General features: G+C 33.3%; 2 protein-coding genes across 2 annotated transcripts; both read left to right on the top strand.

Annotated features, from left to right (window-relative positions):
* The first annotated feature begins 7047 nt into the window (after positions 1-7047).
* On the top strand, positions 7048-7883 carry LOC107490376 (uncharacterized). Its single transcript, XM_016111147.1, has 2 exons — positions 7048-7356; positions 7404-7883. The coding sequence occupies exons 1-2, from the start codon at positions 7048-7050 to the stop codon at positions 7881-7883; spliced, it is 789 nt and encodes a 262-aa protein (XP_015966633.1).
* Positions 7884-8162: 279 nt separating this feature from the next.
* On the top strand, positions 8163-8945 carry LOC107490375 (uncharacterized). Its single transcript, XM_016111146.1, has one exon. It carries the CDS (start codon positions 8163-8165, stop codon positions 8943-8945), a length of 783 nt encoding a protein of 260 aa, XP_015966632.1.
* The last annotated feature ends 15708 nt before the right edge of the window (positions 8946-24653 follow it).

Genomic DNA, 24653 nt, shown 5'->3' on the forward strand with positions numbered 1-24653 from the left:
GAAATTAATAATCAAAATATAATTTTTTTTTATTTTTTAGTTTCTATGGAATACATGTTTGTTGGACTTAAAATATATGTTTTTAAATCAATCATATAATTCTTTTACTAAATAACATAATTATTGTTACGAGGCATACTTTAAACTAATTATATGTAAATGGACTAAATAAAAGAGGTCAGAGATTATTATAAAAGTGTTTGAAGTATCTTTATGTTAGTTCAAGATGGCAGTTGGAGGTACCTGTAAATACAGGTGGCAACATGTACGCTAACCGCAGGTATATCCAATCCGACCCTATCTGATCGGGTAGGGTTGTCAATTTGATTCGCAGCGGGTAGGGTAGAGTGCGGGTTGAGTCTCAACCCTACCCGACCAATCCGCATCCTATATATGTATATGTTATATATTTATATAAAAATATGTTTTAAGTTGATGTTGAACCAAAGACCTCTCACTAAATGTAAAAGATCTTTAGCCACTAAAAAAAATCATTAATTGATAATTTAATGTTTTTTTTTTTACATAAAAGTCAGTTCTATTTTAAATTATCATAAAGTTATATAATAATTTTGCATCTTTTTTGTAACTCGCAGGTAGGGTTGGGTTCTCGTGCGAGTCGAGTAAAGTTAGGGTTGGAATATTCTCAACCTGCGGGTAGGGTTAGGGTTGGCTTCAAACCCTATCCTACCATACCCATTGCCACCCCTACCTATAAAGAATTTTGATGTCTAAATTAATAAGAGTTTAAGTTGATTTATTTGAAAATTGGATCGAGAGTTATTTGAGTTTGTTAGAATATTTATAGAAAGTAGTGATAACTTAGTCATCATTCAATTGATGATCTTATTCGAAGTGAGTGTGTGGTTTTTTCCCTTATTACATAAGAAATTATCTCACGTTGCGTATATCAGTATCAAAATTATTTTGATAAAAAAATTATATGATTGAAACTAAAATCTTAAAAATATTTATAAAAAATATTTGTATTTAAAAAAAGAGAAAAAATAGGAAAGTGATTATTTTAGTGTACGATATTTAATTTTAAAAACTAAAATAAATCACTTAATGCAAAATTAAAGATCAATTTAGTGTATCTATAATGATAATATAGTAGATGACATATAAATGAATAATGTTGTGACATCTGTCACAAATTAACACATAACCAAATAGTATTGTAAATAACATATTTGTCTATATTAATATATCACGTATCATTAATTAATCTGTTATCATATCATTATACATAGTTAAACTTAAAATAATACATGTTACTAAGATATATGTAATTAAACTATACCAGCACATTATTAACAGAAAATAGATTACAAATTAATATAATATATTTTTATTAATTTTAAAAATATAATTAATACAATTAAAATTTCAAGACCACATTGAATCTTTGTTACAAGTTAAAAGCTTAACTCAATGAATGTACATTCTTTTATTATAATACTATGCATGCATATAGCTGGCTATTGCCTATCATCATCCTCGTCCTAGTCATGTTACATAGATGGGATAAGCTCATCGAACATACATGGGTGTGGGGGTACCGGTGATGGTGGTTGGTGAGGTTTTTTTATAAATTGGAATAATTATTAATTAATTTTTTTATAAAAAAACATATAAAATTCGAATGTTTAGTATATTTATTAAAATAAAAATAAAAATGTAAAACTTTTATTAATAATGATTTTAATATATGCTTTAGAGTATATGTCAGTTAAACACAGGCTCTGATTTCAATAAATTATACATTTTAATTGAAGTTTTTAACAAATTTAATATATTAGAAATTAAATCAAACTATTAAAAGTTCTTATATCGATTAACAGAAGTCATAATAAATTATATATAAAGAGTTGATCATAGAAATGGGATCTAAAAATGTGTGGTTGAAACCTATTTGAAGAGTTTGAACTATTAGGAACCGGCCTATTAATGAGAAAGATCCATCATCCATAATAGGAGATTTTTAAGGGACCACAGTGAAAGGCTAAATGTTCGTTGCATTCAATAGTAAAATAACATAATCAATAATAATAAATATATAAACAACAATGCTAGGGAACCAACTCTATATAAGTCAAGAATCAGCCAACTAGTAATTAGATGTTGCTACTAATAGGCACACGAATGTTTCTTTTTCTTGTAAATTGGATGGTTTTGGATATAATTTCTATGTTTCATGTGTTACGCATTAATAAAACATAATTAATTATATGGAATCAACTAATGAATGATCAAAGTATCTGTTCCGTGATTTTCTCTCAATCAATCAATCATTGTTGGTTGATCCATCAATCCTCGTCGAATCGACCCTTACTCACGTAAGGTATTACTTGGTACGACCCGGTGCACTTGCCGGTTAGTAGTGTGGGTTATAAAATACCGCATCACCTGGTCCAAACCATTTGCGGGCCGACCCGACCCACGGATAACCCGACCCAAACGGTCGGGTATGAGCAGCTCAACCAACGACCCGGACACGCGTCCTTGACAGCTCTCTACTACAGTTGTGTGAGGAAGCTTCGAGGAAGGCGGGTCTGCCCTTGTGGGGACCACTTCTGACACGGTATATATGGAGAGGGTCCTACCCCTCTCCCAAGATACGTCACATACCATTCTCTCACTTTTCACCTGCACACTTCACTGACTAGAGCGTCGGAGTATCTTTGCAGGTGACATCCCCCTCTTCTCCACACGAAGAGCTCGAAACGTCGACTACTCCACCTCCCGCCCAGTAACCCGGAACCAGGCGATACCCCATCTCATCAATCGAAGTACCAACCCGAACCGTCCGGTATCCGACCTACCGAACATTTACGGATATCCATCTTATCAAAAAGTTATTAAAAAAATAAAATATTATTATATAACTTAATATTTATGAAAAATATAATTATTTTTTATATAAAAATATCTAATTGATTGTTTGTATAAAATATATTTATTTTTCTAACTACATAACTTGATTTCTATTTAATTTAGTATAACAATAGGCGCGCGCGCGCACATATATATATATAAACAAAAATACTTAAAAAAAATAAAAATCAGTTTAAATCAATCCAAATTTATTATTTTTATATTTATTAATTATTACTGGAATAAATTAATAATATTAAATGTAATAAGTATATAATAATTATTAAAATTATATATATAAAATTATAAATATTAAATTAAATAAAATAATTTTAAATTATTGCCTCCCTAACATTACTTCTATATAAATTGGTTTTGCAGTGAACGAATGTGAATGGAAAATACATACATCCATGGGAAGTGATATGCGAGTTAAAAGGAAGAAGAACAAAAATATATTGATCAATCCGAGAAAAGCTAGAGGATAGAATCTTAATTCTTATAAAGAAGAGAGACGTGAATCTTTCTTCAATATATTTTAATTCTAATAAAATCTTAAACTCTACTAGTGTTTATACTAGTTTTATTAATTAATAACACTTACATATATCCATCTATATGGTTAATTACTTCCTTCCTCTCATCTGTGAACATAAAAAGAAGAGAGACAATTCCATATCCCTTTTTTGCTTTTTCATGTTTCACTTTTTGCATCGATCGCTTTCTGTTCAAAGATTTCATTTGGGGGGTGATGGCCAAGGTTCAACTAACAAAGATTTTGTGTCTAATTGAACGACAATATAATGTTCCAACTCTTCAATATGATCTTTTTTATTAACATTAATTATATTATTAAGGATAGTATGTTTAATACAGCAAATTAAAGTTAAACACAAGTGGGACCACTGGCCGCAATAAGTATGTAGTAAAAAAAAAAATTACTACTAAATACTAATATATGCATGATGATCATTTAGGGTATTTAGTTTTTACATTATATGCACCCTTTTAAAAATTCTTATTAATTTTCAAAATTTTTGAAATTTTCGTACAATATATAAAGAAAATGCTAGAAAACCAATATTTTTACTGTTTAAAAACAAAGAGTTGACGAATATTAATTCAAAAATAAAACAAAAATTAAAAAAAATAAATAAAAAGTTTTGATCACCTAAAACTTCTTTATATATAATATAACATATACGCGTGTATATGTATATACATTATGTTAGGCAGCAGCATTTAGATATTATTTAAAAGCGAAAAAAAAACACAAAAACACAAAAAATACAAAAATTCATTTGATTATAGAAATACATATAAAAATAAAAATATTTTGTCTGAAAAATATTATATATTTACTATATTTTCTGTTAGAAGTTTATAAAATATATGCCCCAATCTCTGTCAGAAGTTTATAAAATATGTGCCTCAATTTCTGAAAAAAAAAACATATTTACTATACTCTGTTCCCTCTTATCTTTTGTATTTTTATCTTAAAAATAATTTTTAATGTCTGAATTTGGACTTATATTTTACCACTTTCACCTTTAATTTACCTACTGATACATTTAAAATGATGTTGATATGAGAATAGAGGTGGAGAACAATATAATATTCTATGAAAATTTCAATCATCACCTTCAAATTCAATGAATTTTTTTTTATTGAAAAAAAACTTTCATGTGAAAAAATAGTTGAATGATACTTATAAATTGCAAAAAAATATATAAAATTTAAAATTAAGATAAAAAATAATAAATTTTATGTTGAATTATTATTTGAGAAGAGGCATAAAGTTTGATTATAAAGAATTTTATAAAATAAAAAAAGAGATAAATTACAATCTTTATTGTTTTTAAAATTATATAAAAAATACTGCAATTCAGAAAAATATCCTTTTTTCTTTTTCAAATAAATCTAAAAGCTTTTTAAATCTGAAAATATTTCTATAAACAAAAAGTTTTTTTTGTTACATCTTTATCTCATATCTGTAACACTATTTTTAAAATATCATAAAAAGAAACTAATAATACACCACAAAAGAGAGAAAATAACCACAAAGAGATTATTATAGATTTAGATCTGGATCTCAGATTTAAATCTCTGAAAGGAAAAACAAAAATAAGAATAGAAACTATATCCAGAAAAAGAGGCGCGAGGAAAAAGGGAGGGAGAGGCGGCGACGAAAGTGTGGATGGTGGGAGAATGGAGATGGTGGTGGGAGATGTGACAAATTAAGAGGAAAAATGAAATTATAACCGTAAAACAAAGAATGTGATAGTTGGTAAAGGAGAACAGAAAGAGAAGAGGAAGAGAAGAAGAGATTAAAAGGAGGGGAGTAGAGGAAGGGTGCACGCGTACGGGAGAGGGGGAGGGGAAGAGAGAACTATTACTTTCTTATCTTAGTCTCAGTTTAAAAAACGTGTTTTAACTCAATAAATATTTTTGATGAGGCTTATTTATGTAATTTTTTTAAAGAGACCATTCTAACAAAAAAACGTAAAAATTTTATATGTTGATATTATGTTATAAGCTATGGTATTTTAAATCAATATATAGATTTATTTTAACTTCAATAATATACTTTTATATCATTATTCAATCACATTTATATCCAAATCATCAAAATATTTAATTATGTGATAGTATAATAGAAGTGGAATTTCATGTAGAAGTGACTGTCAAAAAATTAAAAATAAAGATGGTGAAGAATGGAGTAGAAAAGAAAAAAAATAGACAATAAAAAGTGTAGTAGAAAAGATAAAGAGACAATAATAAAGAATTCTATCAGGTATCTAATTTATCGACAAAATAAAAAATTGCCATAAAAAATTGCTACAGAGATAAATTTTTTGACTGACAAAGCAAAAAATAAATATTAAAATTAAAAGTTATTTATTTGAAGTATACAAATTTTTAAATTATTTGACTATGCAACTCTTAATTAGATACGTATTTTATAAATATTTAAATATATGTATATGTTACTCATTTTGTATTTATATTATCATGATTTTCATTATCAATTTAGATTACTAAAAAATAATAATGAAATTTTTAAAATTAAAAAATATACCCTAAAAAGTATCGAAAAGGTACTTTGAATATTTTTAAAAAATAGTGATGGTCAGAGACTTAGGCTACAAAATAAATTTTTACAATAATTTTAAATGGAATCTAACTTTAGAAATTTTATGTTTTGAAATAGACCGGTTTAAAACTATCACAAAATAACGATAAATTTTAGGATTGGTATATTGTTAGCTGTTATAAAACAAACCGGTTCTATATTATTTTAATATAGCGACAGTTATGTCAGCAATTGTTGCTAAAAGCCATCATAAATCCTAATTTCTATACCTTAAAGAGACAACAGTTGCTTAAGTACTAGAAATCCGCCTCAATTCTTAATTAAAAGAAACTGCTAAATTGCAATCATCTTGTAGTGCCCCTTAATAATATGTTTAATAATATTTATTTCTAATGTAAACTTGATCGAGTATGATAAATATTGTAATTTATACAATATAAAAATTATAAATTTTAGATTTCAAATTAATAAATTTAGAAATATTAACTTGGAAGATTTATCATTTCTTAATATACATATATAATGAAAACAACAAATCAAGTATAAAATTGGATTATTATATTATATATTGATAAAAAGGAATTAGTATTCATTATATATGTATATTATTATCAATATATAAACGCATTTTATAGTGTTTAACTATATATAGGTTACATGATAGTATACATATAATCTAAACTTTATACACACACAATAATAAGGGTAGGGTAAAAAACGTAAACAAGCTAAGGAGAGAATAATTTGACACAAATAAGCTAAAACGAAATCTGATTCATCAATCAACCAAAGCACATTTCGTAATTGGTTCGAACTCAGTTTCCATGTAATTCGAACCAATTAGGTTCGAATTACACATTGTAAACGTTTGCCACATAATTCGAACCAATTAGGTTCGAACTCCAACTCTATAATTCGAACCAATTAGGTTCGAATTACACACATTAAGTAATTCGAACCAGCATGGTTTGATTTATACAGACCATATTTTGTACTAGGCTGGTTCGAATTAGTGAAGACCAGACCTGTATATATATGGTGTGAACGTGAGTTGCTATCATTAGAGGGGAGATAAGATGGCTAGTGAGGAGAGTTTCGTAGTGTTGGTTCGCCACAGAGGATCCATTAAGAGGAAAACTCGTTCCGGTGTGAAGTTCACTGATAAGGATCCTCTCTGTATTATCGTCAGGCCTACGACGAGGTATGAGGACCTTGTTAGCTCTGTACTGCTGAAACTTGGTCTAGAAGGTGTGAAACGGGTTAAGAAGTTTTTTTATCGAATTCCAATCACGGTGTTCCAGGAAACCGTAAAGTACGATTGTTTCACAATCGGGAGTGATGATGACTTGCAGGTCATGTTTCATTGTCGCTGGCAGTTTCCAGAGGTGAGGACACCAGAACTGTTGGCAAAGTTGGTTGACGCGGTGTCCAGCTCGGGGGTTCGAACCGGAATACCACCACTTTAGCCACGGTAGCCGGTTCTAGCTCTAGACCAGCCGTTGCATCTTCCTCCGTCCCTGCGTACGAGCCACCCCTCCAACCTGTCGCCTCCCCTTCGTTCGCTGTTGATCTCAACAGCAGTGTAGGCGACGAGGTCGGAGAAGGGGAATATCTGCGGACCTCTTTACAGTGTGCTATACCGGCTGGGGTTGGAGATGGATTCTTGGATGATCCAAAGGACGATGATGTCGAGCCGGATATGATTGCTGATGACAGTGGCGATGATGTTGGAACAAGTGAGCCTGCTGGGGCGGGCGGTGGTTCTAGCTCTGGCACGCAGCAGTACCCTCCACATTTTTCCTCTTTGGACTTGGATGCCATGAGGCAGGAGGGGGTTCCTGGGCAACCGGCTAGATTTGGCGCTAGAGATGCTGAAGGGTCTGTAGGTCTGACAGAATTTCAGGTTGGTTAGCAATTTCCGGATAAAGAAGAGGCCCTCTTAAGTGTCAAGACTTACAGCATCCGTCGAGGGGTACAGTACAAGGTCGTGGAGTCTGACTATCACCGGTATGTGGGCAAGTGTTCTGAGTTCGGCAATGGGTGCACATGGTTGATTCGGCTTAGTCTCCGACAGCGAAAGGGAGTTTGGGAGGTCAAACGTTACAACGGACCGCATACTTGTCTCGCCACCTCCATTTCCAACGACCACAGGAGTTTGGATTACCATGTGATATCGGCATTCATTATACCAATGGTTAGGGCTGATGCATCCGTCAGCATCAAGGTGCTCCTAAATGCTACCGCCACACACTTTGGGTTTAGGCCGACTTACAGGAGGGTCTGGTTGGCGAAGCAGAAGGCTGTTGCCCTCATCTATGGTGACTGGGATGAGTCATACAACGAGCTCCCAAGGTGGGTGTTAGGAGTCCAGTTGACGATGGCTGGTACTGTTGCAGTCCTAAAGACGAGCCCTGTTCGTGTCGGTGGACAGTTGGACGAGTCTCAAGCTTATTTTCACAGACTATTCTGGATGTTTCCACCGTGTATCGAGGCATTCCATTATTGCAAGCCCCTAATTAGTATTGACGACACCCATCTGTATGGCAAGTATGGGGGAACGTTACTTGTCGTGATTGCACAAGACGGGAACTCCAACATACTCCCTGTTGCATTCGCATTAGTCGAGGGTGAGAATGCTGAGTCGTGGTCCTTCTTTCTCTCCCACTTGCGTGAGCATGTGACACCGCAGCCGGGTCTGCTGGTTATCTCGGACAGGCATAACGGCATCAAGGCCGCGCTTGAGGCTCCTAACGGAGGCTGGTTACCTCCGTCTGCATACCGGGCATTCTGCATTCGACATGTTGCGACAAATTTCGCCCTCATCTTCAAGGGCAAAGACGCAAGGAGGCTACTTGTGAATGCGGCGTACGCTAAGACCGAGGTCGAGTTCCATTACTGGTTTGATATTCTTAGGTCCGAAGACCCGGCGATGTGTGACTGGGCGAACCGGATTGAGTATTCGTTGTGGACATAGCATTGTGATGAGGGGTGTAGATTCAGACACATGACGACGAATATATCTGAGTGTGTGAACTCGATCCTCAAAGGTGTCAGAAACCTTCCTATGTGCTCGCTAGTGAAGGCAACATACGGAAGGTTGGCCGAATTATTTGTTCGTAAAGGGAGAGAGGCTGAGGCGCAGATGGAAACCCGACAACAATTTAGTCAGCACTTGGTGAAGTGTATAGAGGCCAACTTGAAGACGGCTAGGTGCTTCACGGTTACTGTGTACGACAGAGATAACTCCGAGTTCACCGTTGCAGAGACAACTCTGACTGGTTCTTTCTCACTGGGTAGCTACAGAGTTTCGCTTGCATCTCAGACATGTGACTGCGGATACTTCCAGGCACTTCATTTCCCGTGCCTCCATGCACTGGCATGCTGTGCCTACTCATGGCTTACATGGGAGCCTTACGTCCACCAGGTGTATCGTCTTAGTTCGGTCTTCAGTGTGTATTGGATGGGTTTCACACCTCCCATTCCGGAGGGTTTCTGGCCACCATATGACGGGCCGACTGTCATCCCTGACCCCAATAAGAGGCGTGCGAGAGAGGCTCGTCCGAGGTCCACTCGGATACGGACCAATATGGACGAGGCAGATCCGAACCGGCCAAAGAGATGTGGGCTTTGTCGGCAGTCCGGCCACACACGTCGGAGTTGCGCACAGCTCGGAGGAACAAAGCACACACGGGGGCATGATTAGGTGTATTGGTGGCTTTGGTACTTTTGTTGTTTCAATTTCGCGTTTAGATTCCACTATTATCGGTTTTCTTACTTGTAGTTGGCGACTGATAGAATTTGTTAACGTTAGTGTGATGTACTTTGAATGTGATTTTAGTTAATAAATATGTTCTATCTCCGCAGTTTTAAACGAAATGTATGTCTAATGCACACCGGAATAAATAACTGTGTGAATTTTATTAAGCCATGATGCAGAAACTATGTTCGTAACTTAAATTGTTGTGTGGAACGAATTCTTAGTAATTCGAACCATATTAGTTCGAATTACTTGGTGGCTATTTCTTCACTCTAATTCGAACCTAATTGGTTCGAATTATAGAGTTGGAGTTCGAACCTAATTGGTTCGAATTATGTGGCAAACGTTTACAATATGTAATTCAATTCGAACCTAATTGGTTCGAATTACATGAAAACTGAGTTCGAACCAAATTAGTTCGAACTACATAGAAATGTGCTTTAGTTAATTGATGAATCAGATTTTGCTTTGGCTTATTTGTGTCAAATTGTTCTCTCCCTTGGCTTGTTTACGTTTTTTACCCCAATAATAAGCTAAGCTGAGAGGGGTTGATTATATTCAACACACACAAGAAAGAAGAATGAGACAAAGAAGCAAAGAAAAGCAAAATAGCCATATACCTGTCTCTCCAACACTCCACGCCTCTGATCTCTCATCTTGCGTCATTCTATGTATAATAATGTTGTTTAGTATATCTGAAACCTTGCGCACACATTTCAAACACTAATAAAACAGCATTTAATTTAAAAAGAAAATCAAACCCAAGCTTTGCAGCCATCGATAAACCCTAACTATATGTTCGTTTCGCACGTTTACAAATTTATTTCTCTAAAAAATTTAAGTTGATATAAAAAAATATATAAATAATTATATTTTTAATATATTTTTTCAACCAAATTAAAAATATTTTTGAGTTTGTTTAAATTTTTACATATACCTATCTTTTCTCTTTTTATTTATTTTATGTTATCTTTTTAAAAAGATAACAAAAATTTTAAATTATAAAAATTCTGATATTATATTATAATTTTTTTTAAAATTTAAATTGGTAAAAATAAATACCTAAATAATTATATTTTTAATATACTTTAATAAAAGTACTATATATAAAACCCTGAATTTTTTTATTTTAAAAATAAAAATCGAATTTTAGATATTTAATTAAAAATTAAAAAATTATTTGACATATAAAAGTTTGAAATTTTGAAAATCTATTATACAAATAGAAATCGATATATGATCATTTATTCGTATTATTTGTCGGTTTAAATTTCTATAAGATATAATTTTATGATATAAAATTTAATTTTTATTAATTTATTCTTCATGCGGCGTTGAATTGGTTCTAGGATCCGAGCAAATTATAATCGTCGGCACTGGAGATATATATTACATGAAACAGCGCAGCATAAACATTTATGCGTCATTTGCGGCATTATTGTCGACATACATTATGTGTGTACATATATATACACATTAAAAACAAAAGACAAAAGGGACCGCAAATTCATAATATAAATGATTTTTTTGGATTTTAGTAAGATGCGATTCTTCATCGGAATATAATGTTATGTTATTGATACCTATCGTAGTGACCTGGGCATGAATTACAGCTCCTAGTTTCCATGTATAAAAAAATACAAAAATTGTGGATTTAGTGAAATTTTAAAAATGTTTAATAACGAAAAAAATTAGTTAAAAATATTAAAACAGTCAAAATTTATCTTATTTAATTTTTGTTAATTATTGTTAAAATTACTAAATATTAAATAAAATAAATTTAAATGGTTGTTTGGTGAAATTTACAATGAATAAACAACCCCAAGTTGTGCCAAAAAGGCATCATGGTCCGATAATATAGAGAAGCTTGAGTTTGGTGGCTATGGAACCTGGGTTTGAAGCACAAATAGGGTAGTGAGCAAATACAGTATGCATGCAAAACTTGAATAAAAATAAATATTATTTATACACTAAAATCAGCCACTAAAATCAACTATCAGGACGGATCTAATAGCAAAAAAGAGGGGCACTTGCCTCCACAGTTTTTTTATTTTTTTTAAATATAGTTATATATAATATGCTACCACTTTAAATTTTAAATGACTCTACTGTAAATAAATTAAACTCAATTAACTAAAGTTTCAAATTCACTTTTTTTATTTCTCTATCATTTTGATTATTATTTAACCTAATCAAATTTAATTTGTGTGTCGTCACTCCTTTATTCCCTTAAACCCTCTTTTTATTTTTATATTTTCAACTTTTTTTTCTATTCGTTGTCTAGTGGTCATCTTCTTTTCATCAAAAAATAAATTTTAAATTTTTTTTATGTTTTTTATATAGTTCTCCATGACCCTATGTATCTTTCAATTTCATTGTTTTTCTTTTTTATATTTTTAATTGTAAATTTTAATTCAAATAATTGTAGTTTAGGTATTAATCTAATATTTTATTTTCTTTGTGACTTTATATATTTTATTTTATTTTTGATTTATTAATTTTTATTACTTATTTCTTATCTTTTGTTCTATTATATGTACCTATGTTGCGTATAAAATTTTAAAATAAATTAATTAATTTACTAATTTAGAATATATTTTTTATTTTTAGAAATAGTAATAAAAAATATTTTAATTACAATACATAATTAAACAGATGTATAAAATCTTTTATCTAACATTATATCAAAATTAAATTAAAAAATATATAACAAATTTAATTATTTTAAAAATAAAAAAAGAAAAAATTGTGAATTATGTTTCTGTTATTTTATATGAATATATAGATTTAATTTTTTTTAGTATTTATATATAATTCTAATTTCAAATTATAAATATTAGTGTATCATTAGGCGCTAATGTACAAATTAATTTAGTCTTTTATTATTAAATGTGTATAAAAATTAGTTAGGATAATAAGGTATTTATAATTTAATTAAAATATTTTAATTTCAAGTTTTAGAAATAAAAATATTTTTTTTATAAATTATATATAATGAATAGTATTTTAAGAATGAAAGTGTTCACCAACTCTTTAATTTTTATATCTCTATATAATTAATAATATTTAACAAAATTTATTTTAGTATATATATTTTTGTTCCCACTCTTAAAATTTTCTGAATCCGTCAATGCAGCCACTAATGTATTTGTATATAAATACATGTGTGGTTTAATTCATTTTCAATGTGTATTTGTATTCCAACATATATTTTATACTGATAGCTGATTTTAGTGGCTGATTTTGGTGTACACGTAGCATAACCCATTTTAATTTTAAATTTTTTTTTTGGGGGGGTTAGACAACGAAATGACAAAATACTAATAGAAATTAGCACACTTATTGATTAATAAAGTGTTAGACTGTTAGGTATTAAATAAATGACACAGTAAAATATAAAAATTAAAAATTTGTATAAAATAGTTTTTTTTAGAATTGTAATTTTTTCTATCACAAAGATATTACAATAATACTTTCTCTTGATAAAAAGAAGAATACACCACTATCTAAATATAGAAAAAAATTCAAAAAAATTATTGTATTTTTTATTTTAGATGACTTCTCCCTCGTTTTATATTTTTGTCATTTAACGAAATTACCTATTTATATTAAAATTATTCTCAACTTAACCATACAACAAAAGGCAGATAATGCAAATTACTTACCATCATTAATATTCAATGGCTTACAAGTAGGGAAAATTTTCTCCTTTCATTTTGTTTGACTTTTGTTTATTTTTTTCATAAAAAACTAGTTTTTTTGTTGTCTATAGTACCCCTAGTTTAATAGGTCAAGAACTAATCCGTTGTGAATCTGAACTATATTGAAGGGTCTGCCGCTAGCTAGTGGGTTGCTGCATGAATAAGGCGGGATTCAAACCCCCGACACTTGCTTAATCGGACGAGCAATCTTCCACTTAAAGTTAATTTTTGTATTAAAAGTCTCACGATTTCATATTGCTCATGTACTCAATAGGCCATAGGAAGATTTACACCATTTAAATTTTTAAATGTTGATTGATTTTGTCATGACATTTGCTAGGTTATTTTTACTATGAATCTTCTTCATATCAATACTTCTTTCCTCTACTATTTTCCGAACAAAGTGACATCATACTCTAATGTGTTTTGTTCTCGAATGAAAGGCAGATCCTTGCAATGTGCAAGGTGCTCTGACTATCATAATATATAAGAATCTTCTGCTGTTTGTGATCGAGTTTCTCCATTAACCTTTGGATCTAAATAGCTTCCTTGTATGCTTGTGTAGCTGCCATATGTTCATCTTCTGTAGTAGATAGAGCTACAACAGTATGTAACTTAGATAGCCAGCTCACAACTCTTGCAAGTATAAACACATATTCTATAGTAGATTTTCATTTATCAATATCACCTGCAAAGTATGAATCAACATATCCATTGACAATGAATTTCGATCCTCCAAAACATAATGCAATATTCGAGGTCCCTTTGAGGTATCTCAGGATCCTCTTAACAGCATTCCATTGCTCTTTACCGTATCTGCCATAAATCGACTTACCATCGCAACTGCTTAAGGAATATCTAGTCTTGTACAGATCATGGGATACATAAGACTTCCTACCGCTGATGTATACGGTACTCGAGACAGCTTCATCCTTTTTGCCTCACTACTAGGGCACACACTTGAGGATAATTTAAAATTCATAAGAAGTGAGGTTGAAGTTGGCTTACATTCTTGTATATTGAAGCGTTGCAAGATCTTCTTCAAATAATTCTTTTTGTGATAGCGAAATCTTCCTCTCCCTTTTGTCTCGGTAGATTTGCATCCCTAAAATCTTGTTTGTCAGTCCCAAGTCTTTCATATCAAATTCCTTAGCCAAATGTGCCTTCAATTCTTGGATTTAATCTTTGTTGGGACCTACCACTAGCATGTTATCCACAAACAATAGCAGAATAATGAAATCAATATCACTATACCTCTTGTAGTAGGTACAATGATCTTAACTAAGTCTATTATATCCAAGGCTAATAATGAAAGAATCAAATCTCTTGTACCAACACCTTAGGGTTTGCTTTAGATCGTACAGAGATTTAGTTAACTACAAACTAAGTTTTCTTTTTCTTATTCTTCAAAAAACCTTCTAGTTCGAACATATATATCTATTTTTCAAGTTCTCCATGAAGAAAAGCAGTTTTTACATCTAATTACTCTATATGTAAATCAAATATAGCACACATAGCCAAAACTACTCTAATAGTATTTAGTCTCACCACTGAAAAAAATATTTCATTGAAGTCAACACCTTCTTTCTGAGCATATCCTTTGACAACCAATCTTGCACAATATTGTTCCATATGATCATTACTATCTTGCTTGATCTTGTAAATCCATTTGTTACCAATGAATTTCCAACCAACTGGAAGTGCAACAAGTTTTTAGGTATGATTCCTATGTAATGCCTCGATTTCTTCTTGCATTGCTGTCATCCACATAGAAGCATCTGGATTATGCATAGCCTCCATAAAAGTTTCTAGCTCTCCATCTTCTGTCAGAAGACAATATGCGTCATGGCTTATCCAAACATAATTTAAGTGTCATGATGGTGTTTTTCTTTGTCGAGTGAATTGATGAACTTCTATGTCATTGGCATTTACTTCTTGTTCTTTGTGCTTTGGTTTTGTTTCAGGAAAATCACCTTCTCTACATTTCTCATCTATTTGAATAGTGATTATTTCTTTAATAGTGCTGTCGTTTTCTTATTCTCTTTGGAATTCATCCTCTACAAATGTTACATCTCTGCTAACAACAACCTTATGGGTAATGGGATCCATAGGCGATATCCCTTAACTCCATCAGCATAACCCAAGAATATACATTTTCTAGACTTTGGGTCCAACTTTGTTCTTTCTTTGGGAATTATAACAACTCTTGCTTTTTCTAAGAGAGTCCTATTCGTTTAGGCATGGCAATTTTCCCTCGGGGGATGGTATTTGCAAGAATTACCTACCGGGGGATGGATTTGGCGATTAAAATCCCCCTGTAGGGTACGGGGATGGGGACCCGTATAATAAATAGATATATATATATATATATTAGTTTTACTCAATGTAAATCTAGCCTCAGTGTTTCATCTCACACTTTCTTCAAACATGAAACCCTAGCCTAGCCTCTTTTCTCTTCAGACTTCAAGACCACTACACCCACCTCTCTTTTTCAATTTTTCACTGTCAGCCACTGCCCCCCAAAACCCCCTCACCGTCGCACTCCCCTTACACTCCCTCACTGTCGCATATTACCTTCCCCAAAACAAGGAACGTCATCGCCGTCTTCACGCGTCAGGAGCTTTGCACAGTCACCATCTTCCTGCATCAAGAGCGTTGCGCCGTTGCCAACTTCGTCATAGAAGTGAAGGTTCTCTCAACACCATCTTTATTGCAGCACTGCAGCAGGGAGGGTTCTCTCAACGTCATCTTTGTCGCAGCAGGAAGGGTCTTTGTCGCAGCAGTGAGCGTCGCCGTCTTCGTCGTTCTTCATCGCCATTGTCAGTCTCCACTATTGGCTCTTATTTCTTCTGTTAAGTCAGCTTCTGTAATTTTCAATTACGTTGAAGCATTTGTTAATTTTTATCCTTTGTGGATTTTCTGTTATCCTCTATTATGTGTTTTGATTCTGTTATCAAGTTTTACAAAATTTTCTTGTTTTTAAAAAAATCCACGGATATCCGTGGATACCCAGGTCCCCGACAGATATGGGGTCCCGTTACCCGTTGCGGGGACGGGGACAGATAATGGACGCGAGGGAGGGGCATGTCCCCGCTCCTATGGGGACTTGTTGCAATCCCTATATTCATTCGCTCTGCTGCACTATTTTGTTGAGGCGTATAGACAACTATGAATTACCGTGGAATACCTGCTTGCTTGCAAAATGTTAGAAAATTACCATTGACATATTCTCCTCCATTGTTTATCCTTAAACACTTGATCTTCTTTCTAGATATAAGTTGTAACTTTTCTTTGAACTATTTAAACATCGCAAGCACGCTTGAGTTCTTTTTGATCAGGTACACCTATAGCCTCCTAGAGTAATCATCAATAAATGATACAAGATATTTTGCTCTTCCTAGAGACATCTCCGGTAATCCTGGTACATCAGAATGAATCAACTCCAATATGCGCTTGCTCTGAACATTTGATCTACCAAACGTCAATATATGTTGATTGCTTATAACGCGGTGCTTACAAAATAGTAAGTTTACTGATTTGAGCCCCGGAATGCAATTACGTTCCACAAGAATCTTCAAGCCTCATTTTGACATGTGACCTAGTTTGCGATGCCATGTCATCGTCATTACTTCTTGCCTTCCTAAAGCAACTAATGCCTCTGCCTCTTGCAAAGTATCTCCCATAAGCATGTATAGATTTGCTATAATCTTTTATGCTTTTATTACCACAAGAGCACATTTAACAACTTTCAAGATCCTACCTTCAATACGGGTCTTGCAACCAAGTTCATCCAGTTGTCCAATCGACAACAAATTATTCTTTAAGCCTTTCACATGTCTTACACCTTGAAGTGAACGAATAGAACCATCAAACATTTTTATTTTGATAGTACCCATTCCAATAATTTATAAGGCATGCTTGTTTTCCATAAACACAGAACCTTCCATGACTCATTCATATGTACAAAACCAATTACGATGAGGAGTTATGTGCCAGGTTGCTCCTGAATCAACAATCCAGGCATCGGTGAGTTGTTTGCTGCCTTTAGAACTAATGTTGCTTTGCCATGCATGATTTCTCCATCATCAGAGGTACTCGCAACACATCCTTGAGAACTTGATCCTTTTGGATCCTTCTCTATACCCTTCTTATTCCGATAATCTTTCTTGAAATATCATTTCTTGCCATAACTGTAGCATTTAAATTGCTTATTTTCTTGTGACTTTGGTCTACTTTGACTCCCATTGAAACCACGCTCCATTGATCTCCCTCTCGTCATCAATAGCGCCTCTGCTTGCTTTGAATTCTCTAATATATCTTCTTTATTCTTATGCTTGGATTTTTCTTCAAGAATCACAACAGCTATATCATCAAAAGAAAGATAGTCTATCAAAACATTAATGGCTTTGTTAATGATGACCTGATCATATGAATATGGTATACTTTGAAGTAGAAGCTCTGCACATTCGTTTTCTGCCATGTTATAATCCAACTATGAGAGTTGAGAAAACAACGTATTTAGATTGTTAATGTTATCTTTTGTCGATGTAGATTCACTCAATCAAAGAGTATAAGTCTTCTCTTTAAGAATATCTTGTTGTGAAGTGACTTGATTTCATATAATTTGGTGAGAGCATCCCAAATTTCCTTTGCTGTCATTTTCTCTGCTACACTTAACAAGACTAAATCACATAATGCCAAGTATAAGTTTGCAATGGCATTGTCATCCATCACCTTCCATTTTTCATCTATAACTCCAGTAAGTCTACTTTTAATTGCTGCCACGCAATTATCTTTTCTCATGATTGCTTTTAATTTTAATTTTTATAAGAAAAAATTACTCTCACTGAATTTCAGAATCTCATACTTTGTTTCCTTTTTTTAGAAGGTAACTTGCAACGGAAGAAAAAATCATTAATCAGCAAACTTTTACTCTGATACCACTATTAGGTACCAGACAAATGACGCAGCAAAATATAGAGATGAAAAATTAGAAATTTGTATAAAACAACTTTCTTTGAGAATTATAACTTCTCTCTATCACAATGAGATTACAATAACACTATCTCTTGACAAACAGAGAATACACATCTCTCTAAATATAGGACAAAACATCTTAAAGAAATTCTTATATTTTTTTCTAGATGACTTCTCTCTTGTTTTATGTTTTTGTTATCTAACGAAATTACCTATTTATATTAAAATTCTTCTCACCTTAACCATACAACAACAAGCCGTGGATAATTACTTTCCATCATTAATAATCAACAAAAATGCTATTCATACACTAAAATCAGCCACCAATATATTTGTGTATAAATATATGTGTGGTTTAATTTATTTTCAAAGTATATTTGTATTCCAACATATATTTTATACTAATGACTGACTTTAATGGCTGATTTTGGTATACACGTAGCATAGTCAAATATTCAATGGCTTATAAATAGGAGAATTTTTCTCCTTTCATTTTGTTTGACTTTTGTTTCCTTTTTTCATAAAAAATTAGCTTTATTTTTTTTACATAAAGTAGACACCTTATTAGAAAGAATATTGATCATAGAAAAATTATACTTGAATAATGATATTAGAGAGATAATAGCTAAATTTATTTTATTTAATATGATATATATCCATAATTTCATGTATATAATATCTATAATTATATATTTATTATATTTAAAATTATAAAATTATTCTAGCGGTACTGTTGATGCGGAATTTATAACTACAAACTAACCGGCAAGTGCACCGGGTCGTACCAAGTAATATCTTAGGTGAGTGAGGGTCGATCCCACGAGAATTGATGGACTAAACAACAATGGTTGATTAATTTACTTAGTTAGACAAGCAGAAAATGGTGTTGAGAGTTCAAAAGCATTAAACAGGAACTTCAGAATATCAGAAGACAGGAAATAAATAAGTTGGGAAAATAATATGGAGAAGGCAGTTAAGGCTTCAGAGTTATCTATTTCCTGGATTGACTTTTCTTGCTAACTATTTTAGTCATGCAAGATTTAATTCATGAAAAACTATATGTGACTAGACCCTAATTCCTTAGACCTTTCTAGTCTCCTCTAATTCTCATCAACCGCCAATTCCTTGGTCAATTAATTCCAATTAGAGGGTAAAATTCAATTCTAGTTTATATGCCACAGAAATCCTAATTACCCAAATATAAGAGGATTATATGTCACGTATTCTGTTAAATCCAGATAATTAGAATTTAGGAAAAATCATTTTCAAGCTGTTGTTCAAGTAAAGAGCTTTTCCAAGTTATATAAGAACTCAATTAGAAAGAGGGTCATACTTCCGTTCCACCCAAATTCATAAGATAAAAAACAAAAATAATTATTAAATTATAAATCAGTACATGAATTAAAATAGAAAAACAATAGAATCAATTCATACAAATAGACAGAGCTCCTAACCTTAACAGTGAAGGTTTAGTTGCTCATGGTTCAGAGAGAAAAACTAGGATTCAGGTAAACTGTAATTTACATTATCAAAATAGAATGGAATTCCCAGAAGAGAAGTTTCTTTTCTCTTTTATATCTAATCCTAATTAATTTAAAATTATAATTTTTAAAACTAAATAATATCTTTTCCTATTTTTAAAATAAAAAATAAAATTTAAATCAGAATTAATTATAGCAATCATCAAGTCTTCAATTGATGGATAGGGACCACTTGCTTCTTAGGATCCACGCCTAACTTGGGAAATAATGAGAAGTGTTCCCCTGATTTTTCCACTCTGCAACCTCTAATCTGTGTTTTCTGGGCCAAAAACTGGGTCAAAAACAGCCCAAAAATCGATCCCAGCGCTTTCTGCACTTTCTGCACGTGGCGCATGTCACACGTATGTGTCAGTCACGCGTACGCGTCGATGTGCATGTCTCCAAGTCACACGTACACGTCAAATACGCACACGCGTCGCTGTGAAAATCTTCAAGTCACGCACACGCGTGAGCCATGCGTGCGCGTCGATTCTCGCTGGCTATCTCCTTCAGCCTTGGCCAAATTGGTGGGAGAGAAGTGTGGACTATTATACATCTTTGGAAAGCTCTGGAAGTTAGCTTTCCAACGCCACTAAAATCACGTCCATTGGACCTCTGTAGCTTGAGTTATTCAGGTTTGAGTGCAGAGGTGTCAGGGTTGACAACATCATTTGCCTTCATCTCTTCTTCTGCAGAAACTCCATTAAATCTAGCCGAATACTACCTAAAATAAACAGAATTGTACAAGAATCAAAGTAGCATCCATATTGGCTAAAAGATAATTAATTCTTGATTAAACTCAACAGATTAAATGCAAATTCACTAGGAAAAGATAGGAAAGATGCTCACGCATCAACTGTTACATTTACAAGCGGTATTGATAACTAAGATCAACCAAATTGGGTTAAATCTGGTAACAACCACTCACACAACGTATGCATAAAACACACTTTTTTTGCATTCTTGCTTTTTCTTCGCCTATTTTCTCTTCCTCTTCTTTTTTATTGCTGCATTTTTTTATTTCTTTTCCTCCTCCTCCTCCTAATATTATTATAGAACATTTTTAATTTCTTCTTCTTCTTTTTTTATTTTTTTATATTTTTATTTTTATTCTTCTTAGAGGATGAAATAAAAAAAATTATGAGATAGTAAAACAAGAAGAGGAGGAGGATGAGAATGAGTTATTTGAAAAAACATAAAATACAAAAATAGCACTGAAATTTCTTAACCATCGCTATAAGGAAAATGGTGAGTACTATCGGATTTTTCGTCAAAAGAAATTAGAGGTATAAACCTTGCGAGTAAATGTTTACCGTCGGAATTTATTCGTCTGACGGTAATTATCGTCGGATTCTGCAATGGATTACGTGCTTGAAAACCCATTTGGTTACCGGCAAATTTTTCTGACAGTAATATTGGCGTCACAATATATTGTTTCCCAGACTATTACCATCGAATTATTTCCTCAGTAAATTCAACGGTAATGTCAATTTTTTAAAAAAAAATTGTGAAATAAATGGTCAATTTTTATTTTTCATTTAAATTTATTTTTCACATAATTAATGGTCAATTTATAAATAATAAAAACCTATTATTTAAAATAAATTATCAAATTTTCAAATAAATTAAAAGTCGAGTAAACCAAATAAATACAATGAAACAATAAAATAAAACACTAATAACTAAAGATCCAGGTAGTCTTCATTATCGTTGTCATTCTCGTGGCCCTGATGAGGCTGTGCAGAAGCTGATGATGTCCGTGTGCCACTAGCAGGACCACTGTCACCAACAAGAATGATTCCAGTAGCGCGCATCTAAGCTTGGTACACCTCCATCTGAGCCTCCATTTGCTGAAGTCGCTCCAGCTGCTCCGTCCACTCCAATCTGAGGTCATCCGTATCTGTCTTGCATGTGGGGATCCCTTGATTTCTCTCGCGATAATCATTCAACTTTTGAGCCTACTGGTGAAGGCTGTGAGTGAGCTCCTGCACCTGCAGCCTCAATTCCATGACTTTCTCGAGCTCAATGGCTCGACTGGTGGCAGAGGCAAACGATGGTCTCAAGTGGAGGTGCGGAGGTTGCTAGCGAAAAATGACCCAGTCCGTATACGCAATTCTTGTACATTACTGAGGCAGTCTCGTACCAAACCGCATCGGAATCGACGACTGAAGCAGCAAATCCATCAGTGGCATCATTCGATCCCCACTTTGCTTATATTGCTGAGTCACAGCCTCTAGTCTCTGCGTGTAGGACTCCTATGTAACACATGTTATTGTGATTAGTACGACATCTATACAGTTAATCTCTTATTTTATATAAGAAGATCAGATGTATGTTTACTCACATAATGATCCTGAGACCACTGATAAGCAAATCTCGCTTTGATCTACTTCAATGTGTGGGTGTACTTAAATGTCTCTGCTAATGTTGCCTTGCGATCCAACGACTTCGACTACACATGTTGTATTGAAATAATATAATTAGGATGCCTAGTAATAATATGTAAAAGAATATAACTAAGTTAATAACAAAATTAAAGACACTATATACCATCCTGACCTTAGTCTTCATGAAGGTCACTGAGCCGCCGATATACTTGGACGACCTGGACATGTCCTGTTAGCTTTGTTGGTGAGATGCCGATGCCTGAATCTCTCATCGATCTCCCAGTGAACTAATGGAGCCTTAGTTATTTTTTGTCGGAGCCAGGTCGTCAGGTGGTCTCGCCCCTTACGAACATCCTCTAGCATCTGATGCAACTGCCAACCCATTTTATGGTCGTATATCTTCCTGATGGTAAATTGTGCTCAGCGTCCCATATAAAGTGTAGCTACACAAAGAAACTTTAGAATTAGTTAATCAAAATAGAAAATATAAACTAGCCAAAAAGGTTTGAAACTAAAAAAAATTAATTACCGCCCATTTCTGAAATCATCACTCTCTGGTCTCAGCGGGAATCTTATTGTAGCTGGGATAGGGATGATCGTACGTCAGCTTAATGACGTTGGTCATCTCCTGAGTACATGCGTTATTGTTCGGTGCAGAATTTTTATAGAAATTTTGGCAGAATTTTATCTATAACTGGAATTCGCCACAAACTCTTTTAATCAATAATTAACTTAAACAGCACCAAATGTCAACAATCAATGAACAACAAGCAATAATCAAGAATCAACATCCATAAATCTACTAAATTTACTAGACTATAATCAATATTCAGACACTTTCAGCAATTCAATACTCAAGAAATATGAAATACTTTCAACCATTCAAACCTACAGCCCTAAATTCACTAAGCTAGAATCAATAATCAGACACTTTCAGCAATTCAATAATCAGAAAATTTGACATAATTTCAGCTATTCAAACCTACAACCCTAAATCCACTAAAATAGAATCAATAATAAGAAAATATAGAAGACTTAAAGTGATACTTATCCTATACCGCCATCAGGCCAAATCATCAACCTTAAAATAGGAGGTGGTGGAGGGACATCAGCTACCTCACTTCCATAAGAGGACTTTGGGGTCATGGCTTCCGTCGCTGGAGGCGGGGTTGCCGTGGTAACGGGCTGCTAAGCGGTTAGAGGCGACGTCGTCACCGTAGACGGAGGGACGTAGTTGGAGTTAAGGACCATGATGAATTGCTGGTCTGCTAAACGCAACCTACGACGTCACCGGAAGAAACTCTCTCTCTACCATGACCACGACTATGACAATGACCAGCAGCCTGGTCTACAACACCTCTAATCAACGTCATGTCTGCAAAGAGCAAAACCAATCGTAACACAGTAAATCAACATAATTCAAACAATTTCAAATGAATCCAACAACAATATTCACCAATTCATTTCAATAATCGAAACACTTTTCAAAGTTCAAATTTAGCTCATTTAGTGCGCCTAAGATGATTTCAAAATATTTGCGAGTTAAAAATAAAAACAATCAACAAGAAGCTCAATAATGTATATAACACATATATTCAAAATAATATTTCTTCCTAAAATGTCACATTTTCAAAAATAAAATATTTTTCATTGGATAATTGAAATAATGTCAATTTTTTCTTTATATTATAAATTCATATAAAACCAATTTAACAATAAACAAAACCTCAACATATTCATAATCAACAAAATCACGCATATTCATATTCATAAACAAATTCATGAACCAATTCAATATTTTAACCACTTCCATATTCTAATCAGCATCATAAACCAATCAACAATAAAATTAACAGCAATAACATCAATGAATCAACTACTTAAAATTAATATAGTATATAAATATAAAAAGAAAGGTGGACTAACGCACAGCAGCGTGCAGGCAGCACAACCACCTACAGAGACAGAGGAGAAGTGGATGGAGGTGTAGCGATACGCGAGCAGGAAGCAAAGTCGAGCAGAGACGTGAGTAGGAAGAGAGGCGAAGCTGGGTAGTGGCGATAGTGGATTTGTGGTATGGCGTGGCGGTTCCAAGAAGGGAGAAGGTGAATGATGAAGTGGCAAGGAGAGAAGAGGGATAAGAAGAAGAAGGGAGGGGTGTCAGCAGTGGGTGAGTTGATGGCGACAGAGACGGAGTTGTGATGGTGGTGGTGTCGGCGGCGACAGATGGTGGTGTTGGGGAGAGGGGAGAAAACGGTGGTTAAGTGAGAGAAAGAGTGAATCCTGAATGAAGGGGAAGAGGGTTCGCTATTTGAATTTATGCCTTGTTACTGTCGGATT

The sequence above is a fragment of the Arachis duranensis genome, chromosome 5 (assembly GCF_000817695.3).
Source record: "Arachis duranensis cultivar V14167 chromosome 5, aradu.V14167.gnm2.J7QH, whole genome shotgun sequence".
NCBI classification, from domain to species: Eukaryota; Viridiplantae; Streptophyta; class Magnoliopsida; order Fabales; family Fabaceae; genus Arachis; species Arachis duranensis.

Coding starts and splice junctions, on each gene's coding strand:
- LOC107490376 (XM_016111147.1), top strand. CDS start 7,048: ATGGCTAGTGAGGAGAGTTTCGTAGTGTTGGTTCGCCACAGAGGATCC. Junction 7,357..7,403: donor GTCGCTGGCAGTTTCCAGAG/GTGAGGACACCA, acceptor CGCGGTGTCCAG/CTCGGGGGTTCGAACCGGAA.
- LOC107490375 (XM_016111146.1), top strand. CDS start 8,163: ATGGTTAGGGCTGATGCATCCGTCAGCATCAAGGTGCTCCTAAATGCT.